The following is a 25,792-nucleotide window of genomic DNA, read 5'->3' as shown; positions in this document are numbered from 1 at the left end:
ACATTTACTTAGGAAGTCATGCTCAAAACAAGATCTGGATCTAGACCCAAGTTTTGGAACCAGAAAGCAGTCCTAGTTCCCAGAATTCCCAAAAGGCTAATGTGGGACAGAGGCTCCCACTCCCCTAAAATGTCACCAAATTTTCTGGCATTTCAGCATTTCATCAACTCCTGAGTCATCTAACCACTGCTTCATTTTTGTTAGTGGGAGAAAACAAACAACAGAAAGTTAAAACATTAGTGCTTGCTTCAGTGAACGAAAATAGAGTCTCCTGTCTCCCTTTAAGATTTTTTGTGCTGTGAAGAAAAGCCATTTTCAGGTGGATTAAATGTTCCTTTGAGACACTGCCCCTGAAGCTGCCAACCTCTCTGTGACTGTGATTGTGCATGTCTGTATGAGTGTTGGAGGCCAGGGGGGCGGAGTGGGGGCTCACACACATCCAGAGAAATACATCTGTTGGGTTTTGGTGAAAGAGAGTCCTTTGTGTAAAGGGTGAGCCTGCTAAGTATGACCCCCGCCCTGTGGTATGCAGCACACCTGTGTGGAGAAGGGGGGGGTAACTGGGGGAGGGGGGATGAAGCAGGTCAAGGGCCCTGCACGTCGGAAGGATCACACCTTCTCCTTTCTTCTCTTTGGAGTCATTTCTCCATTGCCCTTTGTTTCAGCTTACACTTCCAAATGCCAGAGAGACTGGGAGGTGGAGGGCAGAAAAGAGAGGCAGGGAGGGAAAAAGATGAAAGAGGGATGAGAGAAAGAGAGAGAAGGAGGGAGGAGAGAGAGAGAGAGAGAGAGAGAGAGAGAACAGGTAAAGTGGGGCTGGGAGCTGGCACCTCCCCACCTCCAGCCCCTGCCTACCTTTACAGGCCTTCCTGTGAGCGATGGGTTTGCCCAGGTCCCGGTAGTAGCCCTCTTTGCAGTAGTGGCAGTGGCGGCCAGCAGTGTTGTGGCGGCAGTTGAGACAGACACCCCCACTCTTGCGTCCAGACAGTTTATAGAGCTCCATGTTGAAACGGCAGCGTCTGGCATGCAGGTTACAGTTACAGGCTGTGGGGAAGCAGAGAGAGGTATTAGGAGAAAAACACCTGTGGGGGCAAATCAGAACCCCATCTTTCCCCACTGCCTAGGCGGGGAGGCAATCTTTCCCTGGGAGCTCTCTCCCCTGCACACTTAGCACCAAGCAATATAGAAATTGTGGCACAGGTTTTTCCCACCCATCACAGTGTGGCCTGTCTCAGAGCTGGGGGCTGGGTCTGGGATCCTCTTGGCACCTGAATTATTCTTGCCCTGGCTGAATTGTCTCATCTTCCTTCCATAGGACGAAGCCCTAAGTCTACCTCAGAATGTGCTGTATGGAGACAGGACCTTAACTAGTCCATATAAGACCATCAGGGTGAGCTCCATCGCTCTGACTGGTGTCCTTTGTGTCCTTTTTAAAGTGGCACACAAAGATGTGGACACAAAGAGTTTCCAAGGCATAAAGAACTGTTGAGAGGACACAGCCCCCAGAATGTCAAGTTCATGGCTGCTGGTTACCAGGTGTGTGGCACTTTGTGACAGTTGGTGCTGAGTCATACATGGCTCCCAGGGTATTCCTTTCTATATTCTGAACATTCCACAGGATAACCCACCAGGATGTATCCTCTTCTTCCACTCATCCTCCCACCATCAACATGGATGACTTCCCATTCTGGATCCCCTGTTGAGTGCCCTCAGCATCTGCCTAACTTGTTTTCTTGCAGTCCAGTGATACTTCCCTCTGCCTCTCTTTGGCTGCCCCTCAAATGTCTCACCCCTTTCTCAGCCCTCTGCTGCTCTCCTGGGTAAGCCCCCTGCACCTTTTTAAACTGGCAGTGACCACCTGGGTGATTTTGACTTTCCCAGTCTTTCTGGTTCGGAGTTTTCTAATTTGGGCTATTTTTGACTTCTGTTTTGGGGTTTCCTCTTGTATTCTGAAAGGGTTGAGCGATAGCACAGCAGTAGGGCATGTGCCTTAGGTGCAGCCAGCCCAGAGGACCTGGGTTCGATTCCTCCGCCCCTCCTGGAGAGCCCAGCAAGCTATCTAGAGTATCTCGCCCACACAGCAAAGCCTGGCAAGCTACCCGTGACATATTCAATATGCCAAAACACAGTAACAACAAGTCTCAAAATGGAGATGTTACTGGACCTGCTCAAATAAATTGATGAACAATGGGAGGACCGCGACAGTGACCTCAATGCATCCTCAAAATCATGTACCCTTCTCCATTCCCATTCCTTCAGGCCTGTGTAACCTGGGCTGAGTTGGCCATGCTGTTCTCAACACTGTAACCAGAGCAGGTTTCCTTAGTACCATTCCAAGGATTTCTTCCACATATTTAAAATCCTCAGGGGCGCCTTCTGATAAATCTACATGACTTAATAACTTAGCACAGACTTCATAAAGGGGTATGACTAGGATCTTGTTTCCCCCTCCCACTAGAGCGCTGCTCACTCTCCTCTCATCGTTAGCTATATCCATTTTTAAAATTATTTTCTCAAGCAGGGGCTAGAGCGATAGAACAACGGGCAGGGCATTGCCTTGCACAGGGCCAACCCAGGTTCGATTCCTCCGCCCCTCTCGGAGAGCCCAGCAAGCTACCGAGAGTATCTTGCCCACATGGCAAAGCCTGGCAAGCTACCCATTAAGTATTATGATATGCCAAAAATAGTAACAAGTCTCACGATTGTTTATGAGACATTTCTGGTGCCCGCTCAAGCAAATTGATGAAGAACAGGAGGACAGTGTTTCAGTGCTACAGATTTCTCAAGCAGGCATGAGGGCTTGAGATGAGGGCCTTCACCTATCCCCTTGGAGGCCTTGCATATGCTACTCATTTCCTCCTAAAACCTTCTTAGCCCAAGTGTCCTCCTCATTTGCTTACATCCTTCTCCTCCTTGAAGCCCTGATTTCAGTGTCACTCCCAGGTCCATCTCTGGCCAGCCTGGCTTCAGTTCCAGAGCTCCTGGCTCCCAGGCATCCCACATAGCCCCCATGAAGCCCTCCTCATCCCTTCAGTCACTGTGATCTCCACCTTCAGGTTTCCAACTCCAGAAAAACTACAGCTTACATCTGGCCTAATAATGATAACTCTACATTAGTTTTGCTCTGCTTTTGTGATAAACTTGTTTTAAATCACATATCACGTCATTCCTAAAGAAACACATGCTTAATCCCAGACACTATAAAAGCAAAAGCAGAAAGTAAAACAACGCACCCAGATATCCACCAGTCACTATTAACACAGGGTTCTTTCTTTACATGCGTTGATAAATATTTACTCAATTGTGAAACTGTCGGGTTCTTTCCTACAAATCTGAGTCCTCCTTGCACACCTTATGTCTATTTTGCCTAAGGGTGACTTATTTATTAACTGATTCAGATTATGTGATTTACACTACTCTTAATAATGGTTTCTTATGCGTATAATTCCAATACCATATCCATCACCAATGTACCCATCTCCCTCCTTCAAGGATCCCAACGTCCCTCCCTTTAAAATTCCAACTCAGTTGTGTGGATCATTTTTTATGCCACATAATGTTCTTCATAAAGGCTAGTAAATCCTTCACCACAGGGACAGGCATATGCTATACTATAGGCATTAGAAGGAAGGCCTTTCTGATTTGTGCATTAAGTTACTGGTAGCTTCTCAATATCTAACAACATAATGGTATACACCATTACATGATCGTTACACTTATATTCTGCTCTGTCCACTGTCCACTGTCCACTGTCCTCCCACTGTTTATCAATTTGCTTGAGCAGGCCCAGTAACATCTCCATTGTGAGATCTCTTGATACGATATTTGGCGTATCAAATACGTCACGGATAGCTTGCCAGGCTTTGCCGTGCAGGAAGGTACTCTCAGTAGCTTGCCGGGCTCTCGGAGAAGGGTGGAGGAATTGAACCTGGGTCGGTCAGGTGAGCCGTGTGCAAGGCAAACGCCCTACCACTGTGCTATCGTTCCCGCCCCCATTCTGCTCTGAGGCTAAATAAATTTCTCAAAAAAGATACATTTTTAAGATACATTTTTTTCTTGGTCTTGTTTTATTTATTTGGGCTGGAGCGATAGCACAGTGGTGGGGAGTTTGCCTTGCATGCGCCCGACCCTGGCGACCTGAGTTCGATTCTTCCGCCCCTCTCGGAGAGCCTGGCGAGCTACTGAGAGTATCTCGCCCACACGGCAAAGCCTGGCGATCTTCCTGTGATGTGTTCAATATGCCAAGCACAGTACAATTGTCACAAAGGAGACGTTACTGGGCCCACTAGAGCAAATCAATGAACAATGGGAGGACAGTGACAGTGACAGTTTTTATTTATTTATTTTAATTTTTTTTATTGAATCATCGTGAGGTACAGTTACAGACTTACAGACTTTCGAGCTTACGTTTCAGTCATACAATGATCAAGTACCCACGCTTCCATCAGTGCCCATTCTCCACCACCAATGTTCCCAGTAACCCTCCCACCACCACCACCCCATCCCCCCCCATCCCGTCTCTGTGGCAGACACATTTCCTTTTATTCTCTCTCCTTTAGGGTGCTGTGGTTGGCTATCATGTTCGGTCTATAGTCTACTTTCAGTACTCATCTCCCATCCTGAGCGGGCCCTCCAAGCACCCCTTACTTGGTGATCCCTTCTTTATCTGAGCTGCCTTTCCCCTCCCAGCATGTGAGGCCAGCTTCCAAGCAATCCTCCTGGTCCTTATCTCTACTATCCTTGGGTGTTAGTCTCCCATTCTGTTACTTTATATTCCATAAATGAGTGCAGTCCTTCTATGTCTGTCCTTCTCTTTCTGACTCATTTCACTTAGCATGATACTTTACACGTTGATCCACTTATATGAAAATGTCATGACTTCATCTTTTCTAACAGCTGCATAGTATTCTACTGTGTAGATGCACCAACGTTTCTTTAACCAGTCATCTGTTCTCGGGCACTTAGGTGTTTTCCAGATCCTGGCTATTGAAGATACATTATTTTAAACTAGGGATCCAAATGGCCCTCAAGAAAAGCTGGCTTAGCTAAAGATACCTCATCATTCCCACAGACATGTGAGCTATTTCACCAGGACCTTAAATGTAACAAAATATGCATTTTCTATCTGTATTCTCTTTTGAAAATTTTTTCCAGTTCTCCTGAAAAGTGCACGTACACACACGCACACACACACACGCACACGCATATACACATGCACACACACAGAAACTTCTGATTACCAGTGAAGCTGAATATTTTTTCCATATGCTTGTTTTTATATTTAGGTTACTTGAATGTATAAGTGTGTTTTTGTTTTCACAAAATCTAGTGCTCTTACATATAAAAGATTATTTTTAAAAAACTATATTTTCTTCCGGGCAGGAGCGATAGCACAGCGGGTAGGGCGTTTACCTTGCATGCAGCCAATATGGCCGACCCGAGTTTGATTCCTCCACCCCTCTCGGAGAGCCCAGCAAGCTACCGAGAGTATCTTGCCCGCACAGCAAAGCCTGGCAAGCGACCCGTGACGTATTCGATATGCCAAACACAGTAACAACTCTCACAATGTTACTGGGCCAGCTCGAGCAAATTGATGAACAACAGGAGGACAGTGACAATGACATATTTTCTACCATGCAAGCAGAAATTTTTTTACCAGTTTCCTAATCATATATTACATTTGTGATTTCTTTTTTAATCTACAAGTTTTTACTTTGATGCTATAAACTCTTTAAGATGTTCTTGCTCAATTATCCCAACAAATCACATCCCCAAGTCTGTGATATAGCTCAGTGGTAGAGCACATGTTTTGAAAGCATAAAGTCTTACACTCAATTCCTAGCACCATCCATAAGTCACTGTAGCAGTGTCCTCCCGTTGTTCATTAATTTGCTCGAGCAGGTCCAGTAACATCTCCATTGTGAGATTTGTTGTTACTGTGTTTGGTATATCGAATACATCATGGGTAGCTCGCCCGGCTTTGCTGTGCGGGCAAGATACTCTCGGTAGCTTGCTGGGCTCTTCGAGAGGAACGGAGGAATCGAACCTGGGTCGCCCGGGTCGGCCACATGCAAGGCAAACGCCCTACCCACCCGCTGTGCTTCTCGACCTTTTGGCTAAGATCAAATGTAGTATCCATAAGTCACAAAATCACAAAATTCAAAATTTATAAATTGAGTAGGAGAACCTTGAAAAACAAAGCAAAAGAAAAAAAGACTAAGTTTATGCCGATATTCTGGATGTTTCTGGAAATATACTGAGGCCAGAGAAAAGAATGATTCCTGGAAACCCTCATACACTGATGGTGGGAATGTTTACCCTTTATGAAAAGCAATATGGAGACATATTTTTTTAAAAAGAAGAGAAATACCATATGATCCAGTAATACCACTCTTGGCATCTATCTCCCAAATTCAAAAACTATATGTTTGCCTATGTTCATCACTCCAAGAACAAGAGCCAAGAATTGGAAACAACCCAAGTGCCAAACTACAGACAAACTGATCAAAAATGATCTCTCTCATATGTGTGACTTTAAAATACACAACAAGAGCTTCCAGTCAAGATGGCTGTGGTGCAGCAGCAAGTGCCAGTTGAGAGGCACCCTAGGGCCCTGAGGCCCCAGTGATTCGCCACTAGCAGACCTGCCCCATCGCCATTTCTTCCTCAGACTGGCACATGCCACCCACAGCATTATTATGGAGGAAAACCTCTCTGAGCACCAACTGTCTGGAGAATGAGGATGGGAGCGTGTGCCACTGGTCAGGTTCTACTGGATTGGTGGCTGCAGCCTGCCCAGAATGCCCAAGCCTCAAATGGTAGCACTCCTGGACCCGGTCTGGTCCTTGTCAGGGCCCCTACTGCCATTGATACTGGGGCCCAGGGGGCATGGCACTGCCAGAAGGTTAACTGTGACCCATGGAGTGAGTGCATTAGCAGACTTATGGTGCCCTAGGCCTTACTAACACCCCCCAAATCACGGTTCTGCCTTTGACCAGACTCTAACAACTCAGGACCAAGCTTCCTGAGAAAATTGCCAAAATTTAATTTTTTTAAATTGCCAAAAATTAGGTGTGTGGGAATCACACCCACAAATCACCTCTGGCTCAGCCATACAGGCTCATTTATAAGCCTTACTTCATAAATTCATAAATAAATCTTGGAAAAGATCAAAGGTCACATTTAATCTCGACCAGCGCAAGACTGAATAGATCAGGGTAGATTGGAAGGGGGCAGGTCAGCCTGGTGGTACCCACCCAAACTAAGCCCCGAGGCAGCAGCGGACTGCTCCCAAAATCCAAAATCACCGCCATGCCCCCTGCCAGACGTCACAGTCTCGGGATGGACCTCACTGAGATATTAATCTGCTAAAAATTTGGGTATGCAGGTTTTGTGACTCTCCAGGCTTTCTTTCTTTCTTTTTTTTTTTTTTTTTTTTTTTTGCTTTTTGGGTCACACCCGGCAATGCACAGGGGTTACTCCTGGCTCTGCACTCAGGAATTACTCCTCGCGGTGCTCAGGGGACCATATGGGATGCTGGGAATTGAACCCAGGTCGGCCGCGTGTAAGGCAAACACCCTACCTGCTGTGCTATTGCTCCAGCCCATCTCCAGGCTTTCTTGAGGTCAGGATGGGCTACCTCCCCACCACTTCCCTGTACTTCTAGAAGCCCCAGCAGTCACGCCCACACCCCAGAGCCACAACCCAGTTAAAGAAAAAAAAATGGCTACTCCAGATGTACCTTTCCAATAAAAATAGTCAACATCCTAAAGAAATACAATGACCACTTAGTACCTATATTGCAAACCACAATGCACAAAAGGAGAGAGAGAGAGAGAGAGAGAGAGAGAGAGAGAGAGAGAGAGAAGAAAGGCACCCGTCATAGAGGCAGGTAAGACGCCAAGGTGGCTAGGGGGTGGTGAGAGGAAAACTGGGGACACTGGTGGTAGGAAATGTACACTGGTGGAGAGATGGATGTTGTATTTTTCAACATAAAGCTATTCATGAAACCCAATCATGAATAGCTTTATGATGGTCTAGCTTATAGTGATTCAATTGAAAAAAAGATACACAGCAAGGTAGCAACAAAGTTCCAAAAGCAACATAATGGGGAAACTTAATAACATAATTGAGTTCAGAGGACCTGGGAGGGAAGAGTCTTGAGGTCCTTGGGAGAGGGAGGAAATACACTGGTGAGCAACGTGCTGTTGGAATTACGTGTGTGTTAAACCATTATTAATACCATTGTAAACCACAGACCTCAATAAAAAATTTAAAAATTGTTTCCACAATGTCTAAACCTAGCCTTTTGTAATATGTCACCTCAGTATGTGGAACTAATGTCAATACAATTCATGTGGTCCTCTTGGGAAACAGCTATTATTGATAAAACAATAAAGAGTACTAATACTTAAGAATATCATCATAAACAATTTTTGTATTAGAGGAAACCTTTCTTTTTTTTAATAAATTTATTTATTGAATAACCGTGAGAGCAGTTACAAAGCTTTCAGATTTAAGTCTCGGTCATACAATAATAAAACACCCATTCCTTCACCAGTGTACATTTTCCACCACCAAAAACCCCAGTATACTCCCAATTCCACACTCTCTCCCTACCTGTGTGGCAGATGATTTCTACATTATTCTCTCTCTACTTTGATTACATTCAATATTTCAACACCAGACCCACTATTGTTATTTGGGATTTTACCCCAACATTCAGATTTCTGAAAAGGAAACATTAGACAATTTGTTTTCTACTGCTGATTATGAATAGCATATGATTTTGGAATTCTGAAATTTTAATAATTAAATCTGGAGGAATTTCTACCAAAAGACGTGTTCTGAGATTTGTTTCTGAGTCTCTGGGATCATGGCTTAAGCAGCTTATTGAGTAACCAGAGGGTCAGCTTGTGGGCGGTGACTTGGGGTCTCGTTGGGACGGGTGAGGAAAGAGCCGGCTTCAACCCCATGAGGCCCAGCGTGTCTCGTCACTGCGGGCCCAAACCTGACTGTCCAATCGCCTCTGGCAGATGGCGGCCTCCGAGCTGCCAAGGGGAAGCAGGTGGAGGGATAGCACCCTTTCCCCCTTGGGGTGGCCCGGCATCAGTAACTCACTACAGGGACCAGACACATTTCTGCCAAAAGCCACTGGGTTTAGAGATTTGTTTCTGAGTCTCTGGGATCGTAGCCATTAAGCAGTTTGATCAGGAGCCAGAGAGGCCGTTTGTGGGCGGCAACTCGGGGTCTCGTTGGGGTGGGGAGGAAAGGGTGGGTTCCACCCCCATCCCGTGAGGCCCCGCGTGTCTTGTCACTGAGGGCCCAAACCTGACTGTCCAGTGGCCTGTGGAGGATGACAGTGACCAGACCGCCAGGGGGAACAGGTGTTGGATCAGCACCTTTTCCCACCTGAGGTGGCCAAGGGAAAACCTCTCTTAAGGAAAAAGAAAAGCTAAAAGACAGAATTGTGTCCAATGAAGTCAAAGGGGAACCTCTTTCCTTGACACCCAGGGTCCCATATTAAAGGACTGTAAACACTTTGTTTCCCTCACTTACTTTAGAACTTAGAGTAAAATCTCCACACATGCATTATTAAATGTGGTCTTTCCTCCGATTAAAAAAAATGGTTCCCGAGAGCCTTACCATGTATCTTATCAGCATCTTCCACTTGGGGCTGAATCCCACTGAGCCATATCTTCCCATACGGAATAAAATGATACATACACTGAATCCCTGGGCTTAGTTCAACCAGACACAGCGAATGGAACCACTCAAAGAAGGTAAACAACCATCTTAGGACCACCCACTCAGGCAACAAGAGGCCCGGAACAAGAACCCAGGTCCAGAACTGGTTCCTGGTCAACTGCTCCAGATGAAAGACTTTCTATCACTAGAAGAAACAAGAAGACCCTGATAGCAGCCCGGGTCTGAATCTTTTTCAAGAGTATAGAAAGTAGAGAGCAAGCCACATCATTTCTGAAGTGAAATCTGGAAGACCATCTAGGCCTTACTTCTTCATGATCCACTAGTACCAGGAAAGTATTTACTCAGAGTAGTATATTTGTATATTAGTATATAGCACAGCGGGTAGGGCGTTCGCCTTACAAGCGGCCAACATGGCCGACCCGAGTTCGATTCCTCCGCCCCTCTCGGAGAGCCCGGCAAGCTACCGAGAGTATTCGATATGCCAGACACAGTAACAACAAAGTCTCCAATGGAGACGTTACTGGGCCCGCTCGAGCAAATCGACGATCAACGGGAGGGCCTTTACCTTAGTATATATATATATATATATATATATATATATATATATCTTGAAGGCAGAGGCAAATGTTGTGTTCTCCCCTGCAAAACAGTTTCCATTATCTCCCATTCTGCCAATGGGGCTGCAGTAGCCTCTGATCCTCTTCTCAGAGATTAGTCCCTTCTTCCACACCCCAAGGGGAATCTTGGACTGGAATTTCTCTTTCTATATGCACCATTCCCCAACCTTCTTCTCAAACAACTGACCACACAAAAGAAAGCTCAGAGGCCAAACTTCAAAAGACAGGGCACCCCTTCCTCCCCCTCCTCTTGGAGCTGTCAGAGGACATCAAGTGGCAATTGCCCATGCTAGGTTTCTGCAAAGTATTTTACCTTACCGCTTGTTTTCCTTTCTCTTTATTTTCTCTGTACAAGTGGAAAAAATGCATTGAGCAAAGCAGCTAACATCTGGACCACTAGGCTCCACACAGAGATGTCACCCTGTCCCCATACCCTTCCTCAGAGAGACACCTTAATCCCTCAAGCCTTCCTGTTTATCTCCTGCTTCTCTCAGAGGCAAATATTGGGTATTAGTTTCATTATCAGATTTCAAGGTGGGAAAGAAAGGGCAGCTTTATGAGAACTAAGAAGGGTCATCTCAGGAAAGAATGGGGGATGGGATGCGGAGCACCTTTCGAGTGTGGGGCTTCAAGGCAGGGGGTTCTGTGCTGCAACCCCCAGCCACCAACCCACTCTGAGTAAGCTGGTATGTTCTCCACCCCAAGCTCTGAACCCTCCTCAGCTCTCATGTGAGGATTATCAAAAATCACACATGGTTGCATTTTAAATCCAGGGACATAAATGTGAGGCAGGAGGCAGGAGATGAAGAAATCCCCCCTCGTCCTCCACTCCCTAGCCAGAAACCTGACAATGAAAGAACCTTTCCCTTTCCCATCAATAACATATGCCTGCCAGAAACCTGACAGAATGAAGGAAACTTTCCCTTTTCCATCAACAACATATGCCAATAACACAACTCCTTAAGCATTTCCAAACTTTTCCCACCAACCTGGGGTGTCCAACCTCTCCTTCACAAAACGCAGACCAGTTCAATTCAAAAAGCAGACATCAATACACTTAGTTATACAAATTACAGAGGAAAAAGGACAGAAATGAACAAGCAAGAGATGATATAGATGGATGGATGAATGGATGATAGGTGGACAGACAGGATAATGGATGGGTGGGGTGGTGGGTGGGTGAGCAGATGCAGGGATGAGCAGATGGGTGGAGTGATGGATGGGGAGGTCGGTGCACAGGTGACAGTGGCTAGGTAGGGAGCAAGGTAGGAGAGATGGAGATTGTATAGTCTGGGATACCTGATAAGGTATGATTTTGTAACATTTCTGTCACTTTTAACGCTTTTGCTTCTTTTAATGTTGCTTTTAGCAACTTACTGATTTAGCTCCCTGCTCAAACAGACTAGAGAGACTTAAGGAAAAGAATCTTCATTGAAGTTGACACTGATCAGTGTTTAAATATTATATGCCTAAAACTCAACTATCAATAACTTTGTAGATCACGGCTCTTCAATTAAATAAAAAAATTCAAAGAAGTATTAAAAAGAGAACTCTCATCATATATACCCTGGACTCTTCCTGGACCCTGAGTGGAACATCGTTTCCACCACAGACTAAATTTTTATCCACTGGTTTGATGAGTTTACCAAATACAGGTGTTGATCCTTTTTCATCAGGATCAACAACCTGATGAAAAACCCCAAGTCTCATCAGAGATATCACAGACCTGAGAATCTCCAGCTTTGTCTCAGAGACTCAGCTCTGGTTTCTCCAAATGTCACATGGCTCAAAAGTACTCTTTGTGGACCAGAAGACCCTCTGTTCCCTTTGAGAAGGCTCTTATTTATTTATTTTTTATTGAATTGCCATGAGAGGGGTGAATCTCCCTCCCTGCTCCAAGCAGAACCCCGGCAGTCGAAAACCTACAGCACCCAGCCACAGCCATGCTCAAGGCCACTCTCCACGCACTTGGATGAGCCTCACACATGAAGGCACCAGCAGAGGAACCCAAGTATGCGGGGCCCGTGTCTGAGATCTCCAAACCTGCTTGGATCAGGGCTGGGCCTCCTCCACCCAAATGCCCAGTTTTACAGTAGCTTGGCAGTCACAGCCACAAATTGCCCCCAGCGCCATGTAATCTCATCAATGGCCAAGATCCAGAGACTATAAAACAAAGCTCCTGGAAGAGAGCTGCACAGCATAGCCTGGCAAGCTACCCATGGCGTATTCGATATGCCAAAAACAGTAACAATAACAAGCCTCATTCCCCTGATCCTGAAAGAGCCTCCAATACGGCACAAGATGAATAAGGAGAGGCTGCTAAAATATCAGGGCTGAGACGAATGGAGACGTTACTGGTGCCTGCTTGAGCAAATCTATGAACAACGGAATGACAGGTGATATGGGTGATACAGGTGATCGAATCACTGTGAGATACAGTTACGAAGTTTTCAAATTTGAGTTTCCATCATACAATGATCAAACACCCACCCCTCCAGCAGTGTACATTTTCCACCACCAATGTCCCCAGCATCTCTCCCCCCGCCACCCTATCCCAACCCTCCCCCTGCCTCTATGGCAGATAACTTCCCCCACACTATCTCTCTAATTTGGGGCATTATGGTTTGCAATACAGATACTGAGAAGCCATCATGTTTGGTCCTTTACCTACTTCCAGCACACATTCCCCATCCTGAATGATCCCTCCAACCATTATTGAGTGAGTAATCCCTCCTCTATTCCAGCTGCCTTCTCTTCCAGTTCATAAGGCAGGCTACCAACCATGGAGCAATATTCCTGGCCCTTGTCTCTACTGTCCTTAGGTGTCAGTCTCACATTATGTATTTTTAAATTCCACAAATGAGTGCAGTCATTTTATGTCTTTCTCTCTCTTTCTGACCCATTTCACTTAGCATGATACTCTCATGACCATCCACTCATAAGCAAATTTCACGACTTCATCTTTCCTAACAGCTGCACAGTATTTCACTGTGTAGATGCACCACAGTTTCTTTAACCAGTCGTCTGTTCTTGGTCATTCGGGTTGTTTCCAGATTCTGCCTATTGTGAAAAGTGCTGCAATGAACATACAGGTACAGATGTCATTTCTACTGTGCTTTTTTGTACCCCCTGGATATATTCCCAGAAGTGATATTCCTGGGTCATATGAAAGCTAAGTCTCCTGCTCCTGCGCCTGGCTGTTCCTCACTGGGGTCCCTTGGAGGGGAGTGGGTTGAGCTTTCCTCCCCACCCCGACCAGGGCTCCGGCAGCCGAAGACCTCCAGGACCAGCCACCACCATGCTGAGACCACTCTCCGCACACGTGAAGGTACTGGCAGAGGGACAAAGCCATGCGGGTTCCGGGGCCGAGATCTCCAAGCCTACTCGGATTGGAGTCGAGCATCTTCCACCCAGATCCTCCAAATTCCAGTAGGCGGGGGTCACACCCACCACCTGGCCCCCTGGCGCCGTGTAATCCCATCAGCGGCCAAGACTCAGAGACTATAAAATCCAGCTCCTGGAACCGCGCGGCTGCAATTGAGGCCGCGCGACATCTTATCAGGACATCTTTTTATGATATCTTATTATCTCATTCCTACTTTGGACAAACTTGCAGGCTATCGAATATAGCCTGCCCACAGGGCAGAGTCTGGCAAACTCCCATGGCGCACCAAATATGCCAAATACCAGTAACAATGATGGGTCTCATTCTCCTAAAGAGCCTTGAATATAATCTCAGGGCTAGGATGAAAGAGACGTTACTGGGGCCTGCTCGAGGCAATCGACGAATAACAGGATGATGAATTTTTTGTACCCCCTGGATATATTCCCAGAAGTGGGTCATATGAAAGCTCAATTTATAGTTTTTTAAGGAATGCCCATATTGTTTTCCAAAAAGGCTAGGCCAGTCAGCACTCCCACCAACAATGAAAGAGAGTCCCTTTCTCCTCCCATCTGCACCAGCACTGGTTGTTCTTGTTCTTTTTGATGTGTGCCAGTTTCTGTGATTCTGATGATTCTTATATTGTCCCTCTCGAAATCATCCCATTTTTCTCTGGTATGCTGTTCATTTCTTTTCATTTCTTTCTGCTATTTCCTACATTTTTCTCCTTCCCATCTTAAAGGTCCTTGATCTTTTGCTCAGCTGCTGCTCAAAGCTTCTATTGACGTTTTTATATCACCTACCATGTTGTTTATTTCTGTCATTTCTGACTATCGTCATATTTTAAATTTTGACTCTCATACTTTCTTGTGCTTTGCTGACTCCCTGTGCTATCATTTCTTTCAACTCATTGAACATCCTCATCACAGTGTCACTAAGGATACTGTCTGGGGATTTATGTCTTCAGTGAGACTATTTTCACTCATTGAGCTTGATGGGCTTCTATGTGTTCTCTCCATTGATTTTCTAGTGCTCTTTCTATGCTGGAGGTAAGTTAATTCTCCTGAAGGATGCTAAAGGATTAAGTTGGAAGTTGCTCTGTCTTCTCGGCTCATCCTCACAGAATGAAACGAAGAATAACTGTGAGCTGTGTGTAATTTGTTGAGTAGCACTGTTGCATGATAGTGCACTTCACAAACATTTATGTGGGCCCTTACTCTGGAGCAGGTCAGGTGTGGAGGCTACTGAGACCCACCTGGTGAGGAGGGGGCTCTGCTTCCCATTCTGAAATAGGCTCAGTGACGTAGTCAAAGGCAAGCCTCACCTGGGGTGGTGGTGGGGTCTGCAGGGCAATTCTTTTAGGAAGGTCATGTTACTTCTGCAGCATATCGGGGAACTTTGGAGTTCTATAACTGCAGGTGAACTGTCTAATTCAAATATTGCAACTTTGTGATCTTGGACTATGGGTTCAACAAACCAGGAGCAGAGATCCTCTGCCCGTTTCCTCCTGTCTCCGGTGTCCCAGGGGTCACACGTATAAGTCACCTCCTGCTGGCACCAGATAAACTCTTCATCGGCCACCATAGAGATCACACAGCTTTTTCTTCTGTAAGGGAGCAACATGATGCCCACCATAATCATGCCACCGGATTCTGCACCAGGCTGTTTCACTTGGGGCGCCCCAGAGGGGGGTGGGTGAGAGCCCTCCCCACCCCGAGGGAACCAGCCCCGGCAGCCAAAAACCCCCACAACCCAACCATTGCCATGCTCAACGCCATCCCCCCATGCTCCGCCAAGCCTCATGTACAAGTGAAGGTATTCCTGGACCGTGGGGCCTCAAACTTCCTACCCATTATCCAAGAGTACCAAACCACGTTTGATGGGATTCAAATAGTAGGCAGCCAATCATAGAGGGAAATATATATATATATATATATATATATATATATATATAGCATATATACATCACATCACTCAACCTTTAACAACATGTTAGTGATATCCTAAAGAATGTCTTAATGGCCCCTTCCAAAACAGAACAATCTTCACACAGTTTCCTTTATGGATACTTTTTTGGCAGCATTTTCAGCAGTTTTTCATAACAGACAATACAAAATATATTATTTTGGTTGTGCTTTGGGACAGGGATTGGGGCTTGGGATGGAAATATCCCAAATATGGTGGTGGGAAGGTATAATGGTGGTGGGATTGGTGTTTGAATATTAAATGTAATAAAATATTGTGGACTGGAGCGATAGCACAGTGAGTAAGGAGTTTGCCTTGCACGTGACCGACACGGCCGACCCGGGTTCGATTCTTCCACCCCTCTCGGAGAGCCTGGCAAGCTGAGAGTATCTCGCCCGTATGGCAAAGCCTGGCAAGCTCCCCGTGACATATTAAATATTCCAAAAACAGTAACAAGTCTCACAATTTGATGTGAGACATTACTGGTGCCCACTCCAGCAAATCGATGAACAATGGGAGGACAGTGACAGTGACAGTGACCTTATAAAATAATAAATTAAAAAATAAACAAAAACAAACAAGAAAATAAACAAAAAACAACAAAGACTACAACAGGGCCTACAGGACTGCATTTCTAACAAGTTCCACAGTAGCATGAACTAGAAGAGCTGGAATTAAACTAAAAGCTATCAGTTGGAATATAAGCAATCTGGAGAGAGAGCCTCCCAGAGGTAAAGAGGGGGAGTTAATCACAGGGAGTCTACAATGGAACTTCCAAAAAGATAAGTCCTGAAACAAAATTATTTTAGTATTAAGACTTTGAGTACAATGGAGCTTCCAAAGAGATAAGTCCTGAAACAAAATTATTTTAGTATTAAGACTTTGAGGCCGTTTGTACAATCATTTATTTTGTTGCATCTATATTTGGTATAGTATAAGTTGTTTGACTCCTGGGCTGTAACAATCGTACAATGGATAGAGCACTTGCCTTGCATGCAGTCAACTCAGATTTGGTTCCCAGTACCCCATATGGTCCGGACTATAGACAAATATTATAGGCTCATGATTTATTAATTCAGGGTATATTATTATGTATCTACTATACTCCAAGCAATCTACAGAAGGCATCTGTAGGCAAGGAATATAACAGTGAGCACAACAGAGGCAGATCCCCTTCCCCTAACAGTTTTCATAGATGCCTGATAAATATCTATCACCCCATATGAGGGACCACTCTCATTCCCCAAACATAGGGCTTAGAGACAGTGAGAGAAACAATGCACTGGGGACCAGTCAAGGAGAGTCAGAGATATTGGTAAGCAGCACATAGGAGAAGAGAGGGTCCAGTCAAGGTTGCAGGGTTTGCATCATTTGGGAGTATTCTGTGTCCATTTAAATTTGGGAAGGGGGATTTGTGCTCAGTACTCAATCTTAGTTCTGTGCTCTGGAGGACCATATGCAGTGCTGAGGATTGAACCTAAGTAGGCTGTGTGCAAGGTAAGCTCCTTATCTGTTAACCGACTATTTCTCTGAGCAAAAGAAGTAGTGACAGATAAATTTTTATTTATTTATTTTGGCAGGGGAGGGCGGGTTTGAATCACATCTGGCTATGCTTACTCTTGGCTCTGTGCTGAGGAATCATGCTTGCTGTCATGCAGGGAACCATATGCAGTACTGGAGATTAAATCTATACTATCCTTCTAGCCCAACTTTAATTTTTTTAAAAAAAACATTCTGGGTCTAGAAAGATGGTTTAATGAGCTGGTGGCAGGCTCTGCGTACGGGAACCCTTGAATAGAGCACTGCATCATTCTCCAGCACCATATGGTTCTCTGAACACTATTCCTTCAAAGCATTGCCAGGTGTGACCCCAAAACCAGATAATAAAATATTCTGAAAATTATCCCCTTATCACCTAGACATAGCCAGTAGACATAAACAACTTGCTTGTCTTAAAGAGAGTGAATAGTCTGGGCTGGTTATTACAGAGCCTAGTCAAGGTGAGGGAGTTCAATGGGACTCTGGGATTTTTCAGAGAACCCAAGAAAGATGGCTTGGTACCTTAAGACATGACGTGAAGTCACATCCATAACAGGATCTGCAGTTGTTCCATGGATTTCCTATTCTCATCTTCATTCAACGAATAGTGACCAAGCACCTTCAATGTGTTGAGCTGTAGAAGTATTACTCGGCACTTCTCTGTCTCAACACTATGCTCTTTCAATCAAACTTTGCTTCTCAACTCAAGCATGTCTATCCAAAGACCCCAATATATGATGCAAAGAATCACATGAATCACTTGTTAAACTGAAATATGAGGCCCGCACCCAAAACAGTCTGGTTTGGTAGGCTGCAAGCAGGGTCTGAGAGCTGCACTGCTAACAGACTCCTCAGTTAAGTTAATGCCACCTATCCAAAGGCCACTCACTGAGAACAAGTTTTCCCAAAACTGACGTGGAAAAAAAGATGTCTGATGGCAAGGACTTCTGAGCTTATAAGTGAATGAATTATTATTATGTAAAATCAAACAGAATATGTGGGTACCTGGTGTTAGTCCTGACTCTGAGCTCACACAAATGTGAATGAGCTTCTGAGCCTCTATGTTCCCATTCAAAGGATGAGAATATTGGTTCTGATTATCCCAGCATTTTTCTGGCCTGAAAATTCTATAATTGAGGAAAACAAAAACTTCTGGGAGGTGAAATGTGGATGTGGGTTAGCAAAGAAGCTTGCAGGAGGAGTTCTGCAGGGCAGTACTCCAGGCAGAGTAGTCACAGGTGTGGGGTGTGGCACATATCACCTTACTCTAGAGCAAAGAAAGGGCTGATGAGACTTCGGTTCTGGGTACATGAATGTGTCAAGGTGGAGATAATAGGACCTTCAGTAGGAAAAGAGTTTCAGAAGGTGAGTAGACACCATGAGGGGGTCTGCTAGTTCTTCTGGGAGGAAAGGACCATTTTGTGGAGAAAATAGATTCTGTGGAGAAAATATCCACTTTGGAGGCATGTGAGCTGTGAATGTAGGGTTTGGTGAGAGAATTTCCAAGAGGACAGTCAGCAACGGGAAACTCTTTGCTAAGTCTGGGAGCCCCTGAGAAGTCAAGGAGGAGGGGGCCAACTGACCTCTCTAGAAATCTCTTGGACAGTGCCTCCTCTTGGGAGACAGAAGGCCCTACTTACAGCCACAACCTTTTAAAAAACACTCACTTAAACATATATATGACCCCATGGGCAGTCATGTTATCTCTACTATTAGAAAAAGAATCAACAATACAAGAAGTAGATCGAGGTGTAGGGAAAATGGAAAGAAAAAAAGTGGGAAATGTTATCCAGACCAGCTCTGGAGAATCAGTTAAGAAAGTCAAAGTTCCCTGCAGTCAAAGACAGGTTCTGTATAGTTTTTTTATAAAGTCTGGGAGGTAAGTGGCCTGAGTTTGCCCAGGACTTAGAGAGCTTTAGCCACGTCTGAACACAAAAGAGCCCTCTGTCAACAGTCCTTCAGACCACTAATAGGGTTGAACAAACAACAGGGTAACAAGCTCTTCACACCTGTGGGGCTTGGGAAAGACCCACCCCCTTTGTCAAGAAGTCAGACAGAGGCCTCTACCCAAACAGACACTCATGATCTTCTGAAAAAGGGATTTGGTGTAGGGAGCACATTTGAGGCCTGACATTCCAAGCAGAAACATGAAACAGGAACTCCAAATGGGCAGGGAAGTCAATGCAGCTTTCAGGAGCAGATAGGTGATAAAGATGGAGAGGGCACATCCTGGGGCTGGTATAAGGGCCCAGGCAGGATAAATGCGCAGGGCCCAGGGGTCCCGCTCACCCAAGAGTAGAGCACAGCCATGTGCTGTCTTCTCCAGTTCCGCAGTTGACTATGCAGGGCCATCTCCCAAATCAGACTGACTTCATTGTCAGTTTTTCCACTGACTTTTTCTCTCTGTAAATGTCTTAGCCTTTTCTTTCCCTGCCCTTTTTTAGCTGCTGTGCCCCCCCTCCCCACTCCACTGAAGGCTTTAAAATAGTCCCTCCTTCCTATCATCTCCCAGGCATTTCATTGCTCAGGAATAACTCAGGATCCTCCTGCATAAACATCCTCCTCTTCACCCAGTGGGTAGGTCCCTTTCACTGGAGGAAATGCCAAGAAGGCTTTGGTAAGCCCTTATTCATTATAAATTTCTTTGTCTGCGGCATTCCTCAGATCCTCCCTCTGCATCACAGTCCAAAAACCCGCCCCAGACACCCAGACAGAGGATGGGTCCTGCCCTGTCACCTCCCTCCCTAACACCAGTCTTGGCCAACTGGGTAACATTCCTAACTACAACTGTGCTCCATACCAATCCCTCTTTAAGTACTCCTTTTACCTTATTCTGGAACCTTCAGAGTTATCCACTGATAAGGATAAAAAGATGTAAATTCTCTTATCCTCAAAAACATTGTCTTCAAGAGAGAGACCCAGGCAGTCAGAAGATAGTGACTTGCCTCACATGTAGCTCACCCCTGCACCACATACAATGTGATCATATGGTTCAATACCTAACACCACATATAGTCCCTTGATCCCCTTCAGGAGATATCCATGAGCACAGAGCCAGGAATAAGCCCTGAATCCTGCTGGGCATAGCGTAAACCACCACCTCCCCACCCCTCACCCCCACCCAATACTCACACTAGAAGCCAGCAGAGGTCCAGAGACTAGGGGGTTGCTTTTTCTTACAATGGGACCCAATATCAACATATCTACACAATTTCTATACATGTCCAAGAACAGCCAAATAGAGAAAGAGAAGGCTTCACTGCAAGGCAAAAACAGATCTTGAGGCTTATTTGAGCTTCCAAGTTTTCTAATCTACCCTTCTGTAATAGAAGAGATGGGAAAAGTGAGGGAAGATTCAATAATCAAAAAGACTTTCAGAAGATGAAGTCACAAAATTTACATACAAGTGGTACTACAAGGAAAGTATCATGCTAAGTGAAATGAGTCAGAAAGAGAGGGACAGACATAGAAAGAATGCATTCATCTGGGGAATATAAAGTAACAAAATAGAAGACTAATACCCAGAAATAGTCAAGATTAGTACCAGGAGGTTCACTCCATGGCTTGAAGGCCAGCCTTGCATACTAGAGGAAAAGACAGCTCAGATAGAGAGGGAGCACCAAGTAAAGGGTGTTGGAAGGGATGGGAGATGCATGCAAGAAAGTAGACTATAGACCAAACATGATTGCCACTCAATGCCTCTTTTGCAAACCACAGCACCCAAAAGGAGAGCGAGAACAAAAGAGAATGCCCTGCCACAGAGGCAGGGTGCAATGGTGGGTGGAGGATACTGGGATCATTCGTGGTGGAGAATGGGCACTGGTGGAGGGATGTGTACTCGATCATTGTATAACTGAAACCCAAGCACAAAAATTTGTAAGTCTACAACTGTACTTCGTGGTGTTTCACTAATAAAAATTTAAAAATAAAAAAGACTTTCAGGGATCTATAACTAGTTAGGGAGCACTCCTAGTAATAGGGTTCTCTCCAGACTCCAAAAAGGGCAGCATGACCCTGGGCCAAAAGATGACTGGTGGAATTCATTCATTCAGGTCAAAACTTCTTTTCTTTTCTTTTCTTTTCTTTTCTTTTCTTTTCTTTTTCTTTTTTTTTTTTTTTTTGCTTTTTGGTTCACACCTGGCAATGCACAGGGGTTACTCCTGGCCCACACACTCAGGAATTACTCCTGGCGGTGCTCGGGAGACCATATGGGATGCTGGGAATCGAACCCAGGTCAGCTGCGTGCAAGGCAAGCACCCTACCCACTGTGCTATTGCTCCAGCCCCATCAGGTCAAAACTTTTCATGTAGCAGGGACTGTCTGAGAAACTCCTGCAGCTCTGGTTGCCACAAAATCCTCTTTGCCTTCTGACCTGTCTACCTACTCACATGTTGGCCTTAGCAGTACAGGATTTCCTTAAAATTCCTGCTCAGGGTGGGGCACAAGCTCCCTGTACTTTATTAAATGGACAGCTGAGAACTGATGTGCCAGGTGCATCAGCCAAGTCAGGCCTCTGGTACCCTGGAGTTATTTCCCAAATGTAGTGGGCATCATCCCGTTCGATGAGTAATGGGATGTCAAGTGATCAAGTGATCATCTGAACAGTCAGAGCAAATACAGACTCAAAGTTAAAGGATGGAAAACAATCCTGCAGGCAAACAGCTCCCTCAAAAAAAGCTGGGGTGAGAGAACAAGGGGGAATGCCCTGCCACAGAGGTAGGGTGGGATGGGGGGGACAGGGGGTGGGAGGGATACTGGGATCAGTGGTGGTGGAGAATGGGCACTGGTGGAGGGATAGGTATTCGATCATTGTATAACTAAAACCCAAGCACAAAAATTTGTAAATCTACAACTGTACCTCATGGTGTTTCAATAATAAAAATCTAAATAAAAAAAAAGCTGGGGTGGCCATACTAGTATCCAACAACATAAATTTCAGGTTGAAAAAGATTAGAAGGGACAGCGAAGGCCATTTTCTATTCGTCAAGGGATACGTACATCAGAAAGAAATCATATTCTTAAATGTATATGCACCTAATGAGGGAACAGCTAAATATTTAAAACAACTGCTAACAGATTTTAAGGAGGACATTGCTAGCAACACAATAGTAGCCGGTGACTTCAACATCACCTTATCACCTCTGTATAGATAAACAAGAACCAAACTCCACAAAGAAACATTGGCTTTGAAGGAAGAAATAGAAGAGAGAGGGCTTATAGACCTATGCAGGGCTTTACACTCCCAAAAGAAAGAATACATATTCTTCTCCAGTGCACATGGAACATTTTCCAAAATAGACCATGTGTTAGGACACAAAACATACCTCAATAGAATCAGTAAGATAGAAATAGTTTCAACAATCTTTTCAGACCACAATGCACTGAAAATAGAAGTGAATCACACACAGACACGGAGAACCAAATCAAACACCTGGAAATTAAACAACTCAATGTTGAACAACAAGTGGGTCAGGAAGGAAGTCAAGGACGAAATCAAAAGATACCTGAAACAAATGAGAATGAAGACACGAGCTACCAGAACCTATGGGATGCAGCTAAAGCCACCTTAAGGGGAAAATTTATAGCTCTGCAAGCATTTCTCAGGAAGAAAGAAAGGGCCCACATAAACAACTTGACTTCACAGCTCAAGAGCTTAGAAAAGGATCAACAGAAGGAGCCCAAATCAGGCAGAAGGGAAGAGATCATAAAATTTAGAGCAGAAATCAACGACATGGAAACCAAACAAACAATCCAAAAGATCAATGAAACCAAGGACTGGTTCTTCGAGAAAATAAATAAGATAGATAAAGCACTAGCAAGACTCACAAAGAAAGAGAGAGAGAGAGAACCCTAATAAACTGAATCGGAAATGAGAAGGAGGATATCACCAGAAACCAAAGAAATTAATTATCAACAGAAACCAAAGAAATTAAAAAGATCATCAGAGACTACTTTGAAAGCCTGTATGCCATGAAACAAGAGAACCTAGAGGAAATGGATAAATTCCTGGATTCCTATAATCTCTCAAGGCTGAACCAAGAAGATCTAGAGTACCTGAATGGACCTATTAACATCAAGGAAATTGAAATTGTAATCAAAAGTATACCCAAAAACAAAAGCCCAGGTTCAGATGGATTCACTAGTGAATTTTTTCAAACATTTAAAGAGGACCTATTGCCAGTTCTTCTCAAGCTTTTCCAGGAAATTGAAGAAACAGAAACTCTCCCAAACAGTTTTTATGAGCCCCATAACTCTCTAATACCAAAAGGAAACAAAGACACAAGAAAAGAAAACTACAGGCCGATAACCCTGATGAACATGGATGTGAAGATTCTCAACAAAATACTAGCAAATAGAAATCAACAACTCATCAAAAAGATCATACCCCATGACCAAGTGGGATTCATCCTGGGGATGCAAGGATGGTTTCACATTTGGAAATCAATCAACATAATCCATCATATCAACAAAAGAAAAGATAAAAACCAAATGTAGTGGGCACATGCCCAACATGAGCCTGAAAATGACCAGCTACAGAGGTGAGGCTGTATTTCAACAGCATGGGAGAAGCTGATGCTGAGGGAATTTTAACAACTTACAGTTATTTCTATGCCTCTAACATGAGGTAGGAAATTGTGTAAGTCCCGAGGCCCCTTTCTCACTCCCTTCAATATCCTATGGGCAGTGTCAACTGTGTGCCCTTGAAACTCTTTAGTTCTTTGACTTAGTAATCAATTCCAGAGACCAGATTAACCTGCAATCTAAACTATCTAAGCCCAAGAGATCCAGGCTTCTGGTTTTGGATCCCCTTTTTCTAATTCACTCTCCAACGAGGGTTGCCAGATCCAGCAAACAAAAAAAAAATACCATATCCAGTTAAACTGAAATTTCCACAAATGTTTTTTCAAGTAAGGTGCTAGGGATCAAACTCAAGGTCTCACACATGTTAGGCATGTGCTCTACTGCTGGTGTTATCTCTCCAGCTCTTCTACAGTTTCTTTTAAATGAAAGGATTACCTGAACATTCTACTTTCAACTCCCAAACTTGTGCTTTGCCCTATAATGTGTGATTTTATGCAACAGTTTTTATCAAAGGCAACAATTTGTCCCAGCACTCACAAATCCCAGTGTATTCTCAATTCAACCTAACCAAGGAAGATGAGGCTCGCTTAGTATTTCTTAACACCAAGGTTTGTTTGTTTATTCAAGTCCTCTATAATGAGAGTTATCTTGTCCTTCCTAAGTCATACACACACACGCGCGCGCACACACACACACACACACACACACACAATTTCTTTATTCACTAACCCAGAATAGAAATCCCATATCTAAAACCACATGGAAACTTAAAAGAAGAGGAAAACCCTGCCTGACTGATGATTCTCAAAAGTGTTTTGGTTATAGGATAGACCACATTTCGGTCTTCTCAAAATTTTCTAAGTATCCCATTTTCCCTACCTTGCTCCAATTTCACATGCAAAGATTCCTCCCCATGGTATCACTGTGTCATTTAGGAAACAGGAGGAAGAAAGCAATTGTGATAAAAATGGTTAAACTCTTTCCTCCTAATCTCCCAAAAGAACCTTTTTTTGTCATTTGGATCAAGACACATTCAGTAGTACAAAAGATCATGAACCCCAGATCTGAAACCAGCTATTTAAGTCAAGAGCACTAGGTAAAATTTATTCATATATCAGTATTTATGGGCTGGAGCGATAGCACAGTGGTAGGGCGTTTGCCTTGCACGCAGCCAACATGGCCAACCCGAGTTTGATTCCTCCGCCCCTCTCAGAGAGCCCGGCAAGCTACCGAGAGGATCTCGCCCGCACAGCAGAGCCTGGCAAGCTCCCCGTGACGTATTCGATATGCCAAACACAGTAACAACAAAGTCTCCAATGGAGACATTACTGAGCCCGCTCGAGCAAATCGACAAACAACGGGAGGGCCTTTACCTTTACCTTTACCAGTATTTATGGAATTACAACAAAATATCATGTCACTGAAGAAATTAGATGGTATCCACAAAACCAAGGAAATGATGTATTCTAGCTAACCAAGAATAACATGAACCTACTCCTTCCATTGTCCATCCCCTGCCCTAAAAGAGTGGTTTGTTAAACCAAGCATAGGAACATAGTACAGGAGACGCCAGCTTGGAGAGGATGAACCAGAGCAGAGGTTCCCAAACTTATTTGGCCTATCACCCCCTTTTCAGAAAAAAAAAAAACCACTTGGTGTTCTTCTGGAAATCTGCCTTCTTAAGCGAAACAAACAGAAAGTTCACACACTTAGAATTACACCAGAGGCCCACCCCCAACTGTTAAAATGCCCCCAGGGGTCAATATCTCCACCTTTCGAAAGACTGAACTAGACTGACAAAATCCCTTCCAACCTAGAGAGCCTTAGAAGAGAAAGAAACAATGTGAAGTCTGGGAGATCCTCCTGTGTTGGAGACTAGAATGGGCTTTATTACCTTGTTGTAAGGGATGTCTCCAGAAACCTTTCAGTCTGTAAGTGACCCTGACTCCTCAGATACAGGACTATTCCCTGGGCTGAAGAGGTAGTACTGGAGGAAGGA

The 25,792-nt window shown here is 44.5% G+C and overlaps 1 protein-coding gene across 2 annotated transcripts in view; it reads right to left on the bottom strand.

The window, feature by feature from the left end:
• Positions 1-25,792, bottom strand: part of NTN1 (netrin 1) — a 234,051-nt gene that overhangs the window by 79,754 nt on the left and 128,505 nt on the right. For both annotated transcript variants that reach the window (XM_056114920.1, XM_056114919.1), the window contains one exon: positions 856-1,044. In XM_056114920.1, the coding sequence (XP_055970895.1) occupies positions 856-1,044 (189 nt within the window). The remainder of the gene's footprint in view (positions 1-855; positions 1,045-25,792) is intronic.

This window comes from Sorex fumeus, unplaced genomic scaffold, assembly GCF_029834395.1.
Source record: "Sorex fumeus unplaced genomic scaffold, SorFum_2.1 ptg000028l, whole genome shotgun sequence".
Taxonomy (NCBI): Eukaryota; Metazoa; Chordata; class Mammalia; order Eulipotyphla; family Soricidae; genus Sorex; species Sorex fumeus.
This window is presented reverse-complemented; position numbering and strand designations above follow the sequence as displayed.